Source organism: Vulpes vulpes, chromosome 2 (assembly GCF_048418805.1).
Source record: "Vulpes vulpes isolate BD-2025 chromosome 2, VulVul3, whole genome shotgun sequence".
Classification (NCBI taxonomy): Eukaryota; Metazoa; Chordata; class Mammalia; order Carnivora; family Canidae; genus Vulpes; species Vulpes vulpes.
In genome coordinates this window covers 139,372,172-139,388,823 of record NC_132781.1, presented here as the reverse complement: position 1 = coordinate 139,388,823, position 16,652 = coordinate 139,372,172, and the positions used below count along the sequence as shown (strand labels likewise).

General features: G+C 38.9%; 1 protein-coding gene across 2 annotated transcripts in view; it reads right to left on the bottom strand.

Annotated features, from left to right (window-relative positions):
* The window catches only part of BBS2 (Bardet-Biedl syndrome 2), a 30,595-nt gene that overhangs the window by 6,169 nt on the left and 7,774 nt on the right, over positions 1 to 16,652 (bottom strand). The window contains exons 3-15 of one of the 2 annotated variants that reach the window (XM_026011778.2): positions 14,548 to 14,673; positions 14,224 to 14,286; positions 13,404 to 13,481; positions 10,587 to 10,691; positions 10,227 to 10,313; positions 7,203 to 7,338; positions 6,825 to 6,964; positions 5,581 to 5,743; positions 5,322 to 5,493; positions 4,757 to 4,886; positions 3,514 to 3,645; positions 2,883 to 3,020; positions 1,685 to 1,797 (exon numbers count right to left, since the gene is read on the bottom strand). In XM_026011778.2, the coding sequence (XP_025867563.1) occupies positions 1,685 to 1,797; positions 2,883 to 3,020; positions 3,514 to 3,645; positions 4,757 to 4,886; positions 5,322 to 5,493; positions 5,581 to 5,743; positions 6,825 to 6,964; positions 7,203 to 7,338; positions 10,227 to 10,313; positions 10,587 to 10,691; positions 13,404 to 13,481; positions 14,224 to 14,286; positions 14,548 to 14,673 (1,583 nt within the window). The remainder of the gene's footprint in view (positions 1 to 1,684; positions 1,798 to 2,882; positions 3,021 to 3,513; positions 3,646 to 4,756; positions 4,887 to 5,321; positions 5,494 to 5,580; positions 5,744 to 6,824; positions 6,965 to 7,202; positions 7,339 to 10,226; positions 10,314 to 10,586; positions 10,692 to 13,403; positions 13,482 to 14,223; positions 14,287 to 14,547; positions 14,674 to 16,652) is intronic. The other variant, XM_026011779.2, reaches the window with a different exon arrangement.

Here is a 16,652-nt window from a genome sequence, read left to right as displayed (position 1 = left end):
TTTTCCTGTGAAAAAACTGAACCTGAATCTGATCAGGCCTCTACATCTACCTATCACTCTAAGAGAAATACAGGGGATGAAAGAATACTAGTAAACATGACCACAAAGATGCAATCAGCAAATCCAAAATGGGCTGGGGAAAAGAGCAAGCAAACATGTGGATTACAAGAGACTTAATCTTTGGTCTTCACTTTAAAAAAACAACTTAAAACACATGAAGACTTATGAGACAACTGGGAAAATTAAATAATGACTAGGTTATTTTCTGATATTAAGAAATTCTTGGGCAGCAAGAATGGCTCATTCTTGGTGGCTCACCAAGAGCCACCAGGTGGCTCAACGGTTTAGCGCCACCTTCAGCCCAGGGCCTGATCCTGGAGACCCAGGATCGAGTCCCACATCAGGCTCCCTGCATGGAGCCTGCTTCTCCCTCTGCCTCTGCCGCTCTGTGTCTCTCACGAATAAATAAATAAAATCTTTTAAAAATTTTTCTTTTCCTAAGTGTCATAACGTGGTTATTGTTTTTTAAAGGCTTACTATCTGAAATATTTGTGGCTGAAAGGATATGATGTCTGGAATTTTCTTTCAAATAGCCCAGTGCTTGGGAGAGGAACAAGGTGAGCGCAGCAAGGAGACCAGATAGGCCAGGATGTGATGACTACTGAAGCTAGGTGGTGGGTAAATAGGAAATCACCGTATTACTTAATCTGCTTTTGTACATATTCGAAATTTTCAGCAATATGATTATTTCAAAAATCACTTACTTACTTCTGAGCAACACCATTTTAATATATATGCCAACGACTCAGGCCTTTCAGGAAAAAGCACAGCAGCACTCCAAGGCCATCTCTAGCCTCTAATGCATATACATAAACTTCATCTACCTCTGGTTACCTATTGTACTAACTCCACTTCAGTACCTTTGCATGCCAAGATAAATTAGGCAAGAAGCTAGATCTGCACATCTTTAACTTTTTTTTTCATCTTTAACTTTTATTGTAAAATGTAATACACATTCAGAAAAGTTCACAGAACAAATGTTTGTAAACCAAGTCCAGAAATGGGACACTGCAACATCCCCGAAGCTTCCCAATGGGGTCTTTCTGAACCCAGTCCCTCTTCCCCTAAGAGAGAATACTGTCTCATATGATAATCACTTCCCTGCATTTCCTTGTATCTTCATCGTCTATGTATGCTTCCCAAGTGATACACTTTAGTGTTGTGTTTCCAAACTACATAAAGGGAAGTATTTTATATACATTCTTTTGAGACTTCTTTCAATCTCCCTTATGCCTGTAAGATTTGTCCATGTTGTCACATGTCACTGAGACAGATGTATTCTCATTGCATGTCATATTCCATCGTGCCATTGTATCACAGTTTAGCCATCATATTGCTGATGCTAGTTTGGACTGTTTCCACATTGGGATTCTTATGAACAATGCCTGATGAACATTCCTGTACAAATATCCTGGTTCATATGCAAGACAAGTCTCTCTAGGTTATAAATCAGTAGAATTGCTGGGTCCTAGGGAATGCACATCACCTTCAGTGATAATGCCAAGTTACCGTCCAAAGTCACCGTACCAATTCACACTCCTACCGGTAGCACCTGAGAACTGATATTCCATGTTGCTGATGACATTTTTACCCTGTACCTGTCCTAGCCTGGCAGATTACTCACATGTCCCTCATCAGACGAGCATCTTCAGCTCGGACCAGCAAACTTCGGATCAGGTTAGAATTATCAGCCATCTCAGCACTGAGCTTCTGATGCACTGAATGATATTCATCCACCTGAAGATGATGAACACTCAAGAATTAAAAAGACCCCACAGACTTCTTGAAAACTAGTCAGACTGAGAAAACACTCTGCCATATACAGAGGCCCTTTTCCTTCCCTATTCACCTGTACTGTCTCGACTATCCCTCATTGTTTTACCTCATCAGTGAAATAATTAGCCTGTGCTGCCTCCAACACTCAAGATGATATTCCACCTAGATCTTTCCATGTCTTACCATTGGGCAGCCCTAGCAACACACATAATATTTTAGAGATCTGGGGTAAGAATGTTACAATTTAGGGCCAGTTATGATCCTTATTTTTCTTTTTTCTTTTGAATTTGGGTTGTTGGAAAGCACTCAACCAACAGAGCAAGGTAAATGCAACAGAAAGGATGAAGGGCTAGCAAAGGAAAAGGTTAATATGACATATTTTTTTAAAGTATCATATCTTCTTAGGGGCATCTGGGTTGCTCAGTCAGTTAAGTGTCTGTCTTCAGCTCAAGTCATGATCTCAGGGTCCTGGGATCGAGCCCTGCGTTGGGCTCCTTGCTCTGCGGGGAGCCTACTTCTCCCTCTCCCTCTGCCTGCCACTCCCCCGGCTCATGCTCTCTCTCTCTCTCTCCGTCAAATAAATAAAATCTTAAAAAAAAAATATCCAGGATGCCTGGGTGGCTCAGTGGTTGAGTGTCTGCCTTTGGCTCACATCGTGATTCCAGGGTCCTGGGATCAAGTCCCGCATCAGACTCCCCACAGGGAGCCTGCTTCTCCCTCTGCCTAAGTCTCTGCCTCTCTCTTTCTGTCTCTCATGAATAAATGCATAAAGTTTAAAAAATTAAAATTAAAAAAAAAGTATCCCCCTAAACCCAACAAAGAAAGCAGAGTGGTATATAGTTAAACCATTCACTTTTATAAAAGAAATCCTTTAACTAGAGAACCCTATAAAACTAGTTGAAGTTTAACAATTTTCAAAAGTTCTTTAAAATATGACTTTCATATAACATACACATGTTTGTGGTATTGTTCATCTACTTAGAGAAACATTTCAAGTATTATGACACTACCACATTCTCACAAACGCATCCAGTGGGTGCCCTCACCTTAATTAGCACCTTTCGTAATTCCTCAAAGTAGACAGGGAAATCTGCTTCTACTTGAAGGTCTTCAATAGCAAAAAATGATGCCATCGACTGGATGATATCACCAGCCAAGTCGATATCATCAGTATTTACAGTGATCTATCCAGGGGGAAAACAAAAGAGATGAGTTTAGCATCCTCAGATATTAAAGACAAACCCAGCTGAAACAGTCCCGGAATTTCTCCATATTCAACACATTTATTGAACCTAAATGTATATGTGGTGGTAAATAAGATAGGGGTTAGCCCTGGAGGAAATTACAAACCATGTGCCTTACAATTCTAGCAGCAGGCTAAAAGATCAATCGTCTGGCCTTGTAAACTAAACAAGAAAATCATTTAAATATTGAAAATGTTTTTGTTCACCTCTGTACCCCCATTCCTTCCCAAGTTACACAAGGAAGGGCTGAAAGGAAGGATGGAGGAAGACAGAACACCACCATTCTAGATGACACCCCAGTGTCTAAAACAATTAACATGAACAGACTATGCTGAAACACAGTTTTACAACCATGAGATTGGTGCCACCCCTCACTTTGCCCTGAATGGTAAATATTCCATAAGAAACCTATGCCCATGACAGTAAACGTTACCTCTCCACTAAGTTTTATCTTTATATACAGCTGGCCACCATTCCGTAAGGATGTGAAACACACTTGAAATGGAGCATTTTGAATGTTAGTATCTTCTGGTAACAGGAAGTTCTGGTTGAGCCATATAACAACCTTAAAAATGAATAGGGTGAAATGAACTTCTATTTTTAAAGTACATTCTTAAGAATTATCCTTCTTTCTAGATTTATTGCTTTATAAAAAAAAAACCAAAGAATTTTTTTTCACACCCCATCCCCCCAAGAACACACTAATCACATTCCTTTTTCCCACCCCATACATGATCTTAAGTAACATTCATAATGCCTGGCCCCACAGCATGCCATGACTTCAGAGCATTTTCAATATAGACATAATCTTATCTGGAATGTAGAAATGCTTCAGGTATGATGTCAAGTCTATTTATTCAGTAGCTTTTCTGTAGTGATATCCTGGACAGTGTAGTCTGCTTAAAACTATCCCATTCCATCCTTGAAGCAAAATTTAAATGAAGTACACATGCACACGCATGAGAGACAGACACAGAGATACACCCACATGCAATAAGTAGAAAGTAAGTTTTAATATTCATGACAATAATGCTACATGGGTAGCAGCACAGGTTCTACATAAGCATCTACAGGAGAATCTATGGGGCTAAAAAAGCCTCCCTGAGATTTCTCAAGTCCAGCCAAGGTTAAAGGCCACGTGTGTTAGTCCTTTACACTATACAAGACACTGTCACACCAAGTTTGTAATCTGCAGGGGCCCCTGTGAGGTGGGACTCTCCTCCCTTACTGATAAGGGAATTGAAGCCTGGATTGGTGGGGGCTGACAGCGCTAAGAAATCACTAAGAATTTAATTAGTTAAGGTAGCATCTGAATCCAAAATGTTCCCAGCTCCAACTCCCACACTCTTTCCATTTTGAAGCAGGTTCCTCTTGGAACACTGGGTCAAGACAAGTACACCAAGACCATGACAAATGAAAGAGAGGAATTAGAAGCCAGCAAGAATTTACCTGTAACCAAGGATTGCTCAAGTAAATAAGGCATGTACGTTTTCAAAGTGAGAGAAGATATTTTAGCAGTATTTTTGTCACAAATTAAAAGCCAATGCCAAACTACCTGCCACTTTCATGTCATAATTACATAATTAACTCATTCATGTCATTTCCCCCTTCTATGAAAGAACATCCAAAGGATTCTAAAGTGCAAAAATACTGAAAGAGAAAAGCCAGACACTCACCCTCTGTGCACGTTCTGCAATGACAAAGTTGACATAGCTGAGGGGCTCTCTGGCAGGGTCAGGGCTGGTCAGTGCATACATGGAGAAGCGGGGGAGCTGTCTTGTCAGTTCAAATACGTGAAACTGGGTGCTATGGTCAACCAGAGGAACACAAGAAAAGAAATGGATTGCATGGAATATTATTTCAAAATGCAAGGCCCAGAAAATAACTACAAAATCACAACTGGGTCACTTGAGTTGTGACCCAATTGTTTAGGGGGTTTCGTTGAAGGGAAAAAAAACCCAAAAACTTGAGGGTTAAGTACTACAGTAATGGGCTTGGGATCAAAGATAACATAAGTCTTATACATACACATACATGCACCAAGGGTTTAAAATGCCCTTTTTTTATTTTTGAAAAAATTTCCAATTAGGGAAGTAAAGGTCATGGGAAATCTTGCCTGGGTGGGTAGAACCACCAAATAGCTCCTTTGGCCTGCCAAAATCCATGGCACAATAGAATATCTACCCATTGGCTCTCCTCTAAATGCTGGCTAGACATGAACTGTGCCTTGCAAAGGGTCACCTGCTTCTGTAACCCACGAAGGTTTTCAAGTGCAGATCCACAGGGACATCTTTGGGAGGTGTAATCGGGATGCGGATGGAGCTGGAAAGATTGTGAATGCTGGGGTGTACCACGTGGCTTTCACCTAGAAAAATTCCCTCAGCAAAAATCAGTACTGCTCGGATGATGGTGTCTGCAGAGAAAAGACAAAACGGCAGCTCAAGAACCACTCCAAGATGGCACATGTGTCCACAGATGCCAGCTATAAATAATTTCTTACCATTAGAGGTGGAAATACACAATTCTGCATGAGCAGCCTGGGTCTCATGTCCCAGATTGACCGAGAGGGCGGTGTGGAGCTTGGTATTGGCTGGGATGATGCCCCGAGACCCATCAGCCTCATTCAGTGGACTGCTCGATTCAGCCTGCAAAACATCCTCCCACTTCCAGCTCAGTCACCAAAGCAGTGAACTAATGTCAATTCTAAATAATATGGCCATTTGGCTTCAAAAGACTGACTCTCAATCATGATATTAATCTGATTCTTTAGAATTCAGAAGACTCACTTCATTATCACTCCCTTTCTCTATCTGACCTCTCCCCAAAGGAAAAAATACCCTGTCCCTTTCTGTGGTTAGGGTCCATTGTACCCCAACATGCCTTTTATAGTTTTTTTGGTGGTATTCTTTTAAAGTAGCAAAATTAATGCACTTAGTATAATAAATTCAAATATAATTACCCATGACAAGACAAATCAAAGTTCCACCTCTTGGTTCATCCTCCAGCCAGCCTAGTACACACACACACACACACACACACACACACACACACAAACACACGCACACACAAAGGTATTGTGGTTGTCAACTCTGATGTTATTTGTTTTTGGAAAAGGTAAGAGATATTCTATACGTATTGTTCTTGCATTCTTTCGCTCAGTAAGGCCACAGATATCCTTCCATCTTAGTCCAAGTACACATACCTCATTCTCCTGAGCTGCTTAATATCCCCCAGCACACTCCCTCCTATGGATCAACATTTCAGTTGCTTCCAAACATTCACTGCTACAAACAGTGCTGCCATGGGACGCCTGGGTGGCTCAGTGCCTGAGCGCCTGCCTTCAGGCCCGGGGTGTGGTCCTGGAGTCCTGGATCGAGTTCCACATCCGGCTCCCAGTAGGGAGCCTGCTTCTCCCTCCGCCTGTGTCTCTGCCTCTCTCTATCTCTCTCATGAATAAATAAATAAAATCTTTAAAAAAAAATTTTTTTTAAATAGTGCTGCCATAAACGTCTCTGGACACTTATGCAAATACTTCTATAGTCCAGCTGCACGGAGACGGGATTTCCAGGTTAAAGAACACATGCCCTCTCACCTCTGACTCTGGCAAAAAGGCCGAAGCAATCCCCACTTCCACCAGTGGGTAAGAGAGGGTCCCGCTGTGTAGATGCTGACACCTAGTCCTCTTCCACACTTGCAGTTCCTACCTTTTCCAGACTGCATTTCCCCTCCCACATGAGGACCTACCTTAGCATTTTCCTCGTAGTTACGGAGTTCTAGCAACAGATTCTGTTTTTTCTGACTCAGCTCTCGGATCAGGTCCTGTTCTACGCTGGTATCCATGAGGTTCCCTCTCATCTCAGCTGTGCCAGGCAGGTAGCCCCGGACTGAACAAAAGGAGAAAACCCTCACCAGATTGAAGAATACATCAGCCTAGCCAGGTCTCCTTTTAATCATCAATCTATTCTTAAAAGCCAAAACCTTAAGTTCTCATCCTCCCATCTAGGTGAATTTATTAGGATGAGAGGATATCCATACAAACACTTCATAGTGGAACTGCCTGGTGTTCTGACCCAATCAAATTGAAAATCTAACTTTACAAGGATTTTTCCTGTCCCAATTTACTTTCCCCGTCCACTGAGCAGCAGATCAGCTGTGGGTGACCGTCCATCCGGTAATCTCCCTCTAGCACACCAGCAATTGCAGAAGAAAAGTTGTCTTTAAAGATGACCTCCCCAGTTCGGTCACTTCTAGCATCAACCTAAAAAAAATAAATAAATAAGAACTTGAAAAATAGCTTATGCTGTAGTTTAAAAAAGAAAATACCCACAAGATTTTAAAGTCAAAATCAGCTTTAAAGGTCAGCTAGTCTAGCAGTTTTCAAGAGTGTTCCATGGAGCCCCGTGGCTTCTCAGGAGACAGCTATGAACCCTGGGGCCAAGGGGACCATAAGGGGCCACAACCAGCTATACTTTCTTCTTTATAAACAAAAGCTGTTTTACACATTGACCTTTACATAACATTTCATTTGGAGAAATGGGTTTCCAGTTCTTATATATATAGCATAGGGCGAGTCCAAACTATCTGGGTTCATATTCCAGCTCTGCCACTTACTATCTGTGGGATCATGGGAATATCTCTTAACCATTCCATGCTTGATCTCCCGATCTGGGAGGTCAAGAACAAGAACCTGAGGAAAATAACTACACCTACATCCCACAGGGCCAGAATGAGGCCTAAAAAGTTAATACATTAAAGCACTTCGAACAGAGTCTGACATATAGATGTGCACAGGAAATGTTGGTTCTGTATAAAAGCTTTATCTTTATCATATATGTGTATAAAATATATTTACATTTAAAGTGTGAAAAACACCAAGTTAGCTCAACTTTCCATCATATCATCTTGTATAATAATCTCATTTAAGAGTCACTCTTCCATGTAAAAACTACTTAGATACTGCAGAGGGCCCCCCTATCCTCACGGAGCCTCCTCTTCCCAAGAAAGGCAAAGAGAAATAAATGAAACAAATGCATCTGAAAAACAACAATGAAGAATAAGTGCTTAAAATGACTTCTGTTTCAAGCAAGAATAGGTGTTATCAATAAAAGGGTAGCTATAGAAAATCCGGAAGAGCAATCATTTCAGTAGCCAGTGCCCTTCAGTATTTTTGTCTGTTCAAGGGCAAAACTTTGCAACAACAACAACAAAAATAAAGTCATTTAGATCACAGCCTACTACTGGCTCCTACCTCTGTCTACAGAATTCACATCCAAGTATCCACGCTCTTAATAACAACAACACATAAAAGCCTGATAATCATCGATGCTAAAGTTTGTGAAGTAATGAGTAGCCTGGATTTACCAAAGCCCTTAGCACATTAATACTACTCTCAGGTCAACTGGCTGGTTCTTTGATGGAACATACAACTTTTGATCTCATGGTCGCGAGTTCAAGCCCCATGCTGACTGCAGAGACTACTTTAAAAAAAAGTAAATCCTCTCAGACTGAACTGACCTTGCTTCTGCATTTACACAACATTCTACAAATAAGAGAGTTTCATTTACTAAGAAGCAAGGCTACAAATGAATATTTGTATTCATCTGTATTTCTAGGGATATTCTACTCTTTTGCTTTATCCAGCGTGGATGTTTTGCCCTGGAGGAGAGAATGGCCCTCCAACTCAACAAAGGACCTACTAAATGCAAAGTTAATCGGTTGTTTGCATTCATTTAGTATTTCTACACCTATAATCACATGTTGGATCTGTATATTTTCTCCTTTATATGCTATTTCTATTAAATGTAATTATCAGTTTTTCTCCTTATATAATGAACAGTGTTAATTTTCTTTCTTATCTCTTTTTATGTTCTGGAAGATTATATAATAGAAATTCCTTAAAATTTTGAAAGCATTTAACTCTAAAAACATCTAGGTCCACTGTCATATTTGAAAGCAACTTTTTTTTTAAGGTAATTTTTGATAACTTCTCAAGTCTAGTAGTTTCTAATTCTTGAATCAATCATAATAATTTAATTTATATTTATAATTTGTGTTTATATTCCCCCCAGAATATGGTCCATTTTATAATTTCCATGTTTCTTACTAAGGAACACAGACTTCCCTTATAATTACTTTTTATTTTTTAAAAAGATTTATTTATTTATTTGAGAGACAAAGACTGTGCATGGTAGGAGGGGCAGAGGGAGAGAGAGAATCTCAAGCAGACTCCCCACTAAGCACAGAGGCCAGATGTGAGGCTTGATCCCATGATCCCAAGATCATGACCTGAGCTGACATCAAGAGGCAGATGCTTAACTGACCAAGCCACCCAGGTGCCCCAGTCTTCCCTTATCATTTTTATTGCCCATGCCAAAGACAAAACCAGGTAAAGAATCAGGAACCAACACAACATTTTTGTAGAACCTGTTCTTCATACAACACCAAAGGAAGGTTACAAGGTCCTGGCCAAAAAACAAAGAAAAATCAAAGAAGAATGGGACATATAGATGTGACATATAGACATATGGGCATAACCAAATCTACTGCCATACATACAAGGGCAGGAATTATCTGATCTTCTTCAGGCAATTCAGCACTGTCACATAAGGAAGCTAGGGCAAATGGTACCCATGGAGATCTGGCAGCTACTTAGGCAGTTTCTAACAAGACAATCCTGACTTGCCAGAAGTCTGCAGAAAATTCTGATCTGAACTTAAAAAAGGAAAGAAAGCAAAAGGATTTTATTTCAAATTTTATAGCTGGAGAAACAATATGATAACATGATTCTTCCCATTAATTCTAAGTTTTCAGACAGTCTTAAAGATTTATTAGAGAAGAGCTATACAAACAGCTCATTACTTGCTTACTAAAATTCCTTTTTTACTGCCCTACGCCTATGATCAACCCGATTAAATGCATTCTCATTTCTTCAAGGAAGAGACTTAGAAAGATCTTCTCCCAAATTTTCTCCCAAAGGGCTTTTAAGACCAAAAAGAGACTCACTAACTTGTAGTGTTGCAAAGATTATGAAGTTAACTTTGAAAGCACAGCCAAGGACGACAGGTTATATTCTCATGTTACTGGTTCTGAGTCATGCAGCCAATATGCCTCAAACAACTAGTCCTCTGAATTATACCTGAAACTTACCTTCCCATTGGACCAACCAGTTATCAGTTCACACACTCCATCAGAATTAAGGTCAAAAGCATGAATGCTCATGGCATGATTTTTGGACTGAAAAAGAATTTCAATAATTAGTCCAGAAGTCTTTTTTTTTTTTAAGATTTTATTTATTTATTCATGAGAAACACAGAGAGAGAGGCTGAGACACAGGCAGAGGGAGAAGCAGGCTCCATGGAGGGAGCCTGACATGGGACTAGATCCCGGGTCTCCAGGATTAGGCCCTGGGCCAAAGGCAGCGCTAAACCGCTGAGCCACACAGGCTGCCCAAGAAGTCTTTCAACAACCATTAAAATCCCTGAATATTGGAAGCTGAATTATACTCACTTTAATTCTCCAGTATCGGGCTGTTTTGTCATAAACTCCAACTGTGCCATTGGAAAGGGCATAACCAAATCTACTGCCATACATGGGGCAAAGAGAGGTGATTATCTGCAGGAAATAACAAAGACACATCTTCCCACTAAGGTTCAATTCCATGCAAAGTATGGCTTTATAAAATTGCATATTGTGCTACCAAGTGTGTTAAAATTAGATTTAAATCTGTTAGAGGGGAATGTATTCCTCTTCTCTATGATCCATGTCATCTATTTCAGAGTTGGGTAATCAGAATTAAATAAACTTACAAAGTTTGCTGTTTTGGATCAAGCTTATGTGGCAAATTTCAGCAAATCATTTAAAAAAACAATAAAATTGAGCGATTGAGGATGATATAAATTGAGTATGCAAGATACAGAAAATGTATAACAGATGCTGTTATGAACACTAACTCAAAATGTTTTAATATCCTACGGTCTAAATTTTAAAGACTTGCAAAACCCACAAGTGAGTATCTTTTATGTGCATGCTTTTCTCTCTGTAACATAATTTATTGTCTGCTAGAGATGAAAGGTGTTTTTTAGGAAAAAAATATAATCCTTTAAGAAGTGCAAACCCAAGCACATGGCTCTGTATATATATGTAACAATATACAGAATGTGTAAATCCTACAGAAATATTTACAGGACTGTTTAAGGATTTAACACCTTTAAAGGGGTAAAATTTTAGTTAGATCCTGAACAAAACTATCCTTTATTTAAAGTTAAAGCCAAAGTTTAATGATATCTATGCTCCTGCAGATCTACTTTCTAATTCTGGCATGAATACAAGAGATATTAAGAAATAAATTGTATAAAGCAGAGAATAGTTATATAATTTCCTCTACACCTACAGCTTTTCTACAAAACCACCCACTTCACTTAACTCTGAATGCAAAGTGCTGTGTAGGACTCTAGAATTATTTAGCTCAAGGCATTCTTTTGGCAATACTCGGTACTGTTCATCTGCCAAATGGATTATCATTATGCTGATCTGCGAAACGACATTTGAGTTAGGAGCAAAATCAAACCAAAGGACAGAAAAATGGCTCCGAAATGAACAGTTTTAAAAAGTTCCAATTTTTATACACTTAGTCCTGGATTCTGTTGGTCCCTCAGTCCTTCATTAATTCATTCACTAGGTTCTCTTTTGTGGACCAGAGTCTGCTCAAGTCCCTGGCCCTATGTCATGGTCTCTTGTCCTTTTCTAGGATGTAGGAAAAAGGTGTTTTGAAGAATGCAGCCTCCTCACATCTAGTATTGGCAATAAACAGAAATCCAACAAAATCTGAATGATTCTCACTAAGTAGGAAAAGATTTACTATAAATTTGAATTTATAGTGATTCAAGTTGGCTTTTTTTTTTTTTTTTTTGAAGAGGGGGAAGGAGGGAATAGCAAATACCTATAAGAACCTAATGAAAGCTAAGGACTCTCCAAAAAAATCACATGTTAAGCACATACACTTAAACAGAACCCCTAAGCCTTCATTAGGGTCATTATTTTTCTCTACCTACAACTATTAGTTTACAATTACAATAACTGTGAATACGTAAAAAGTGTAGTAGAACTAAGTAAAAATCTATGCTCCTCGCTATAGGATAAAGGTAAATGAGCTAAATCAAGAATAACACTTTGTATATCAATATGCAGGTTTTGCATTTTCGTCTTTCTTTGTAGTTAGTGGGACAGAAGCCTGACTTTCCTAGACAGCTTCTGTAAGTGGCCAGGAGTAATGACAAGTGGCTAAGGCAGGTACTGAGGCCAGTGCCCTCAAGCTTTCTGACCTGAACTCTCAGACACAACCTGAACAAATTTAGCAGGATCCCAGCATTCTGATCGCTCAGACTCCCTTCTGTTGTTCTCTGCTGTCTCTTTCTAATGCTCACAAGCCACTGTTCCCTTATGTTCTTCTCCTTTCTTCTTTCAGAATATCCTAATTCATTTTTCTGTTTCCATCTTGCCCAATCCTGGAGAACCAGCAGCAAATAAATATCCTAAGAATGCCAAAACTACAATGGATGAAGGCAATCTGTAGGCAAATGAAGTTTAAACTCTTCTAGATTCTACTACATGAGTAATGCTAACCACGGAGAAACCAGCCAAGTCCTCCAACATCTGATTTTAAGTTCATCGACAGGAATGTGCCCAAGAAGTATTTAATTTGGAGAGGAAAAGTTATAAAAACCTTGTTTGTGTACTTCATTCAATCCCATTTAATACATGATGATGAGGAGGCGGACAAGGGAGAGTTCAAATCCTGACCACACCACTGCACGGCCATGACCATGTATCAGTAATTTAACAAAGGAACTTAATACCAGTTTCCTCATTGGTAAAATAGGAATAATATCTTCCTAATAGGGCTGTTGCAGGATCAAATAAGTTAGTTCATATAAAGCGCTTGGAACAGTATCTGGCATATATTAAGTGCATAAAAAATGGTTGCCATTATTAGTGTAATTATCATCATCTATATGCATTAACTCACTAAAAGAAAGGCCTTTATGTACTCCATAGTTTTTCTCTATTTAATCAGTCTGTTCAAAATATACCTTTTTTTCCCTCCGCCACCACCACCACCTCCCCCAACTCTCAAAATATATCTTGGTACAGATCTTTAAATGTGTCTTTCTCTGTAATGTGCAGTTCTGTTTAATTCCCACAGTTTTTACCCCAAAACTGTCTGGGTTGAGGGAAGAGAGCCCAGCACTCTCATCTGATGTGACATTCCACTGTGCTAATCGATCTTGCCCGAAGTTACCATGATTCTGATGTGGCATTTCTTACCTCTGTTTCTGTCATTTCTGCCACAATCTCATCTTCTTTAAAAACTCGGATATCAAAATCCTCTGATCCGACGAGAAGCTGAAAGGAAAAAGGATGATGCATCTTTAGTTCAACAAGTGAACACAGCACAATTTCCATAAATCAAACGAAGAATGGCATGATACTTTCTACGGGGCTACTGCTAGCCAGAGAGTTCCCTGTAATCAGGAACATTCCACCTATTGGTCCATTACAGATTTTAGCCCTCCATGTGGGCTGCACATCCTGCCAGAATATGTTTTCCCATCAAGCTGCTGAAAATGCTTCCCTGGCTCAGTGCCTTCCTCTGCCTGCAGATGGAAGCTGTTTCAAATGCCAGAGAGCAGCAGCCACGGACAAGACACAGGTAAGTCAGTGCCCAACACAGCATGCTGCCAGCTGCTCAAGAGGTTAATTTCTAGAGTAACCAACAAAGGTCACTCTCTAAAACTTAGATTCCTGAATGCTAGCCACAACTGAAAACTACTTATAATATGGTTTCAAAGCATCAGAAGCAAGTTGTAAGACTGGGAATATGGCTGTTGCCCCATCAACTGTCCTGCCCCCTCTCCCTGTCCTGTGTCTTTGAAACATCATGGCCTTGATCTTGATATTAGACAAACACAAGTAATTCATTATTCAAAAGAAGAGAAAGACAAATGAGGCCAGTTAGCTTGTCATTTAGGTAAGAAGGTACCAAAATCGCCTTCGAGAAGCTAACACTTCTCTTAACACTAATCTCATTGTCATGGGAAAATTATTCAGCTGAACACACAAGATAAGTATCTCCTCCTCCACACACCTCTTTCTTACCATCACCGTCAAAGTCACATAAGGCCAAGGAATGAACATTATCTCCAGTAACCTGAAAATAAAACCAAAACTCATTAATATGCCATCTTTTTTCACTTAATCCAAATACTTTAGCTACATGAAAGAGGATTATACAAACCACCAATGGGTATTATTCTAATTACAAAAATTCTTTTTTTTAATGTACAGAATTAGAAATACGGTTCTATTTCATTTTTCTTATCCATTACAGTCGATGGTCAAAAACAAAGCATAAAGAACTTTAAAAGTAAAAATATTTAAGAGGATTAAAAGAATGCTTTGTTCTTCATACCGTCCAAAAGAGATCATTTCCTTCATGATCAAAACCCTGCAGAGCACAATTTCCACCAATAATGGCAAGAGGAGAGGAGATGTCCCCCAGTGTTCCCAGCACAATTGCATTGGCCCCATCAGCAACCTAAGGGGGAAAAAAAGACATAAAAACTCAGATACAGTGATGCAAAGGCATAGTGGATATAACCTATATCCTTATTTTTATTTGGATACTCAAATCTCTCTGTCATCATCTGAGAGAAGCCACATGGTCTCTTGAGAGGCAGGCCAGGGCCATGCATTGAAGACAGTCATCATGGCCTATATGTGCTTCCACAGGGAAGAGCAGAGACCCAGGATCAACTCAGGCCCCTGGCTTCTCACACTAATCCACTAAAATAAACTGCTACAAAATCCAAGGCTCTCTACATGTTCTAGAGGCCAAATTCTTGGCAGAATCAAACTTACGCATTTTTAACACCCAAGCTTTCGTAATCCATTTTAACCATGTTGGATGGAGACCTTTTTGATACTTATTACCTAGTTCTCTTACTACTAGTCTTTTTCATCGTAAAGTTACAGAGAAGTATAAAGAATAATAAAACAAATACCTACATACCCACCATCCAGAATTAATAAGTGCCCCAGACTTCTTGAATAAAGTATATAAGCATAATTTAATTTATTTTTAGAAAACTCAAGGACATCTTTGAAAATACCAATTGTTTATTATACAGGAAAACAGTCCTTGTTTATATAATCTTCATGTAGGAAAACCATGAAAAATAAAAGATTGGCTATAAAGGACAGAAAAATTCATTAGAAATCAAAACTGCTAAATGGCCAATAAAAAGATAAAGTTAAAAGGTAAGCAATAAACTGGAAAAAATAGCTACAATATCTAAGACACATAGCTAATTGTTTTGTTAATAAAATAAAACAGGTAATAGAAAACAAGTAAGAAAACGATAAACATCCAAGCCAAAAAGATTTTTAATAGAACAGGAAATTCACAAGAAATACAAATCACCAACAAACATGAAAATCTTCATTCTCACAATATGTCATTTTCATTTTTCAGATCAGAAAGATGAAAAATAACAATAAAATCCCGGTTCATTAGAGTGTGATAAAACAGGCACTCTCCTATTCTGCAGGGAAAGTGGAAAATAGTATTTTTTGTAAAGGGCAATTTACTAAAACCTATCAAAAATCTCGTTTAAAAAAGTCTTTAATTGCAGAGCTACATTCTTGAAATCATTAATTTTATGTATCAACGTGGCTAGGCCATGGTACCCAGATATTGAATCAAATATTATTCTAGGTGTTTCTGTGAAAGCATTTTTTTTTAATGGAATCAAGATTAACATTTAAATCAGCAGACTCTGGGTAAAGCAGACTGCCCTCTATAATGTGGGTAGTTCTCATCCAATCAGTTGAAGGCCTTAAAAGAAAAAAAGACTGACATACCCCAAGGAAGGATTCTGCGACCAGACTCTCTCTGGACTCAAGTTTCAACATCATCTCTTCCCTGGAAGATGCCTAACCTGCAAATTTTGGACTTACCAGGCTCCACAGCTGCATAAACCAATTCCTTAAAATAAACCAATCAATCTTTCTCTCTGTAAGTACATATACACACATACACATACTACACTCAATTTCAGTCTCTTATAAAAACAAAGGAGTATCTCTGTGATCCTGAAATAGTCAAAGACTTCTCAGAACAACACAAAGATCACTAACTATTAAAGAAAAAAAAATGAACAGCTAGACTTCCACAAAATCAAAAACTTTTGCTCATCAAAAGATGCCTACTTATTGGAATGAGCCACATACTGGGAGAAGATATTTGTTATATACATTATTTGTTATGTATATTGTAAATATTATTTTACATATACATATATAAATAAGAGTTTATACCCCATATATTCATTTTTAAAATTTATTTATTATAGAGAGAGCTAGCACAAGCAGGAGAGGCAGAGAGAGAGAATCTCAAGCAGACTCCACATTGAGTGGAGAGCCCAATGTGGGGCTCAATCTCATGACAATGAGGTCATAACCTGAGCCAAAATCAGGAGTCAGATGCTTAACTGACTGAGCCACCCACGGGCGCCT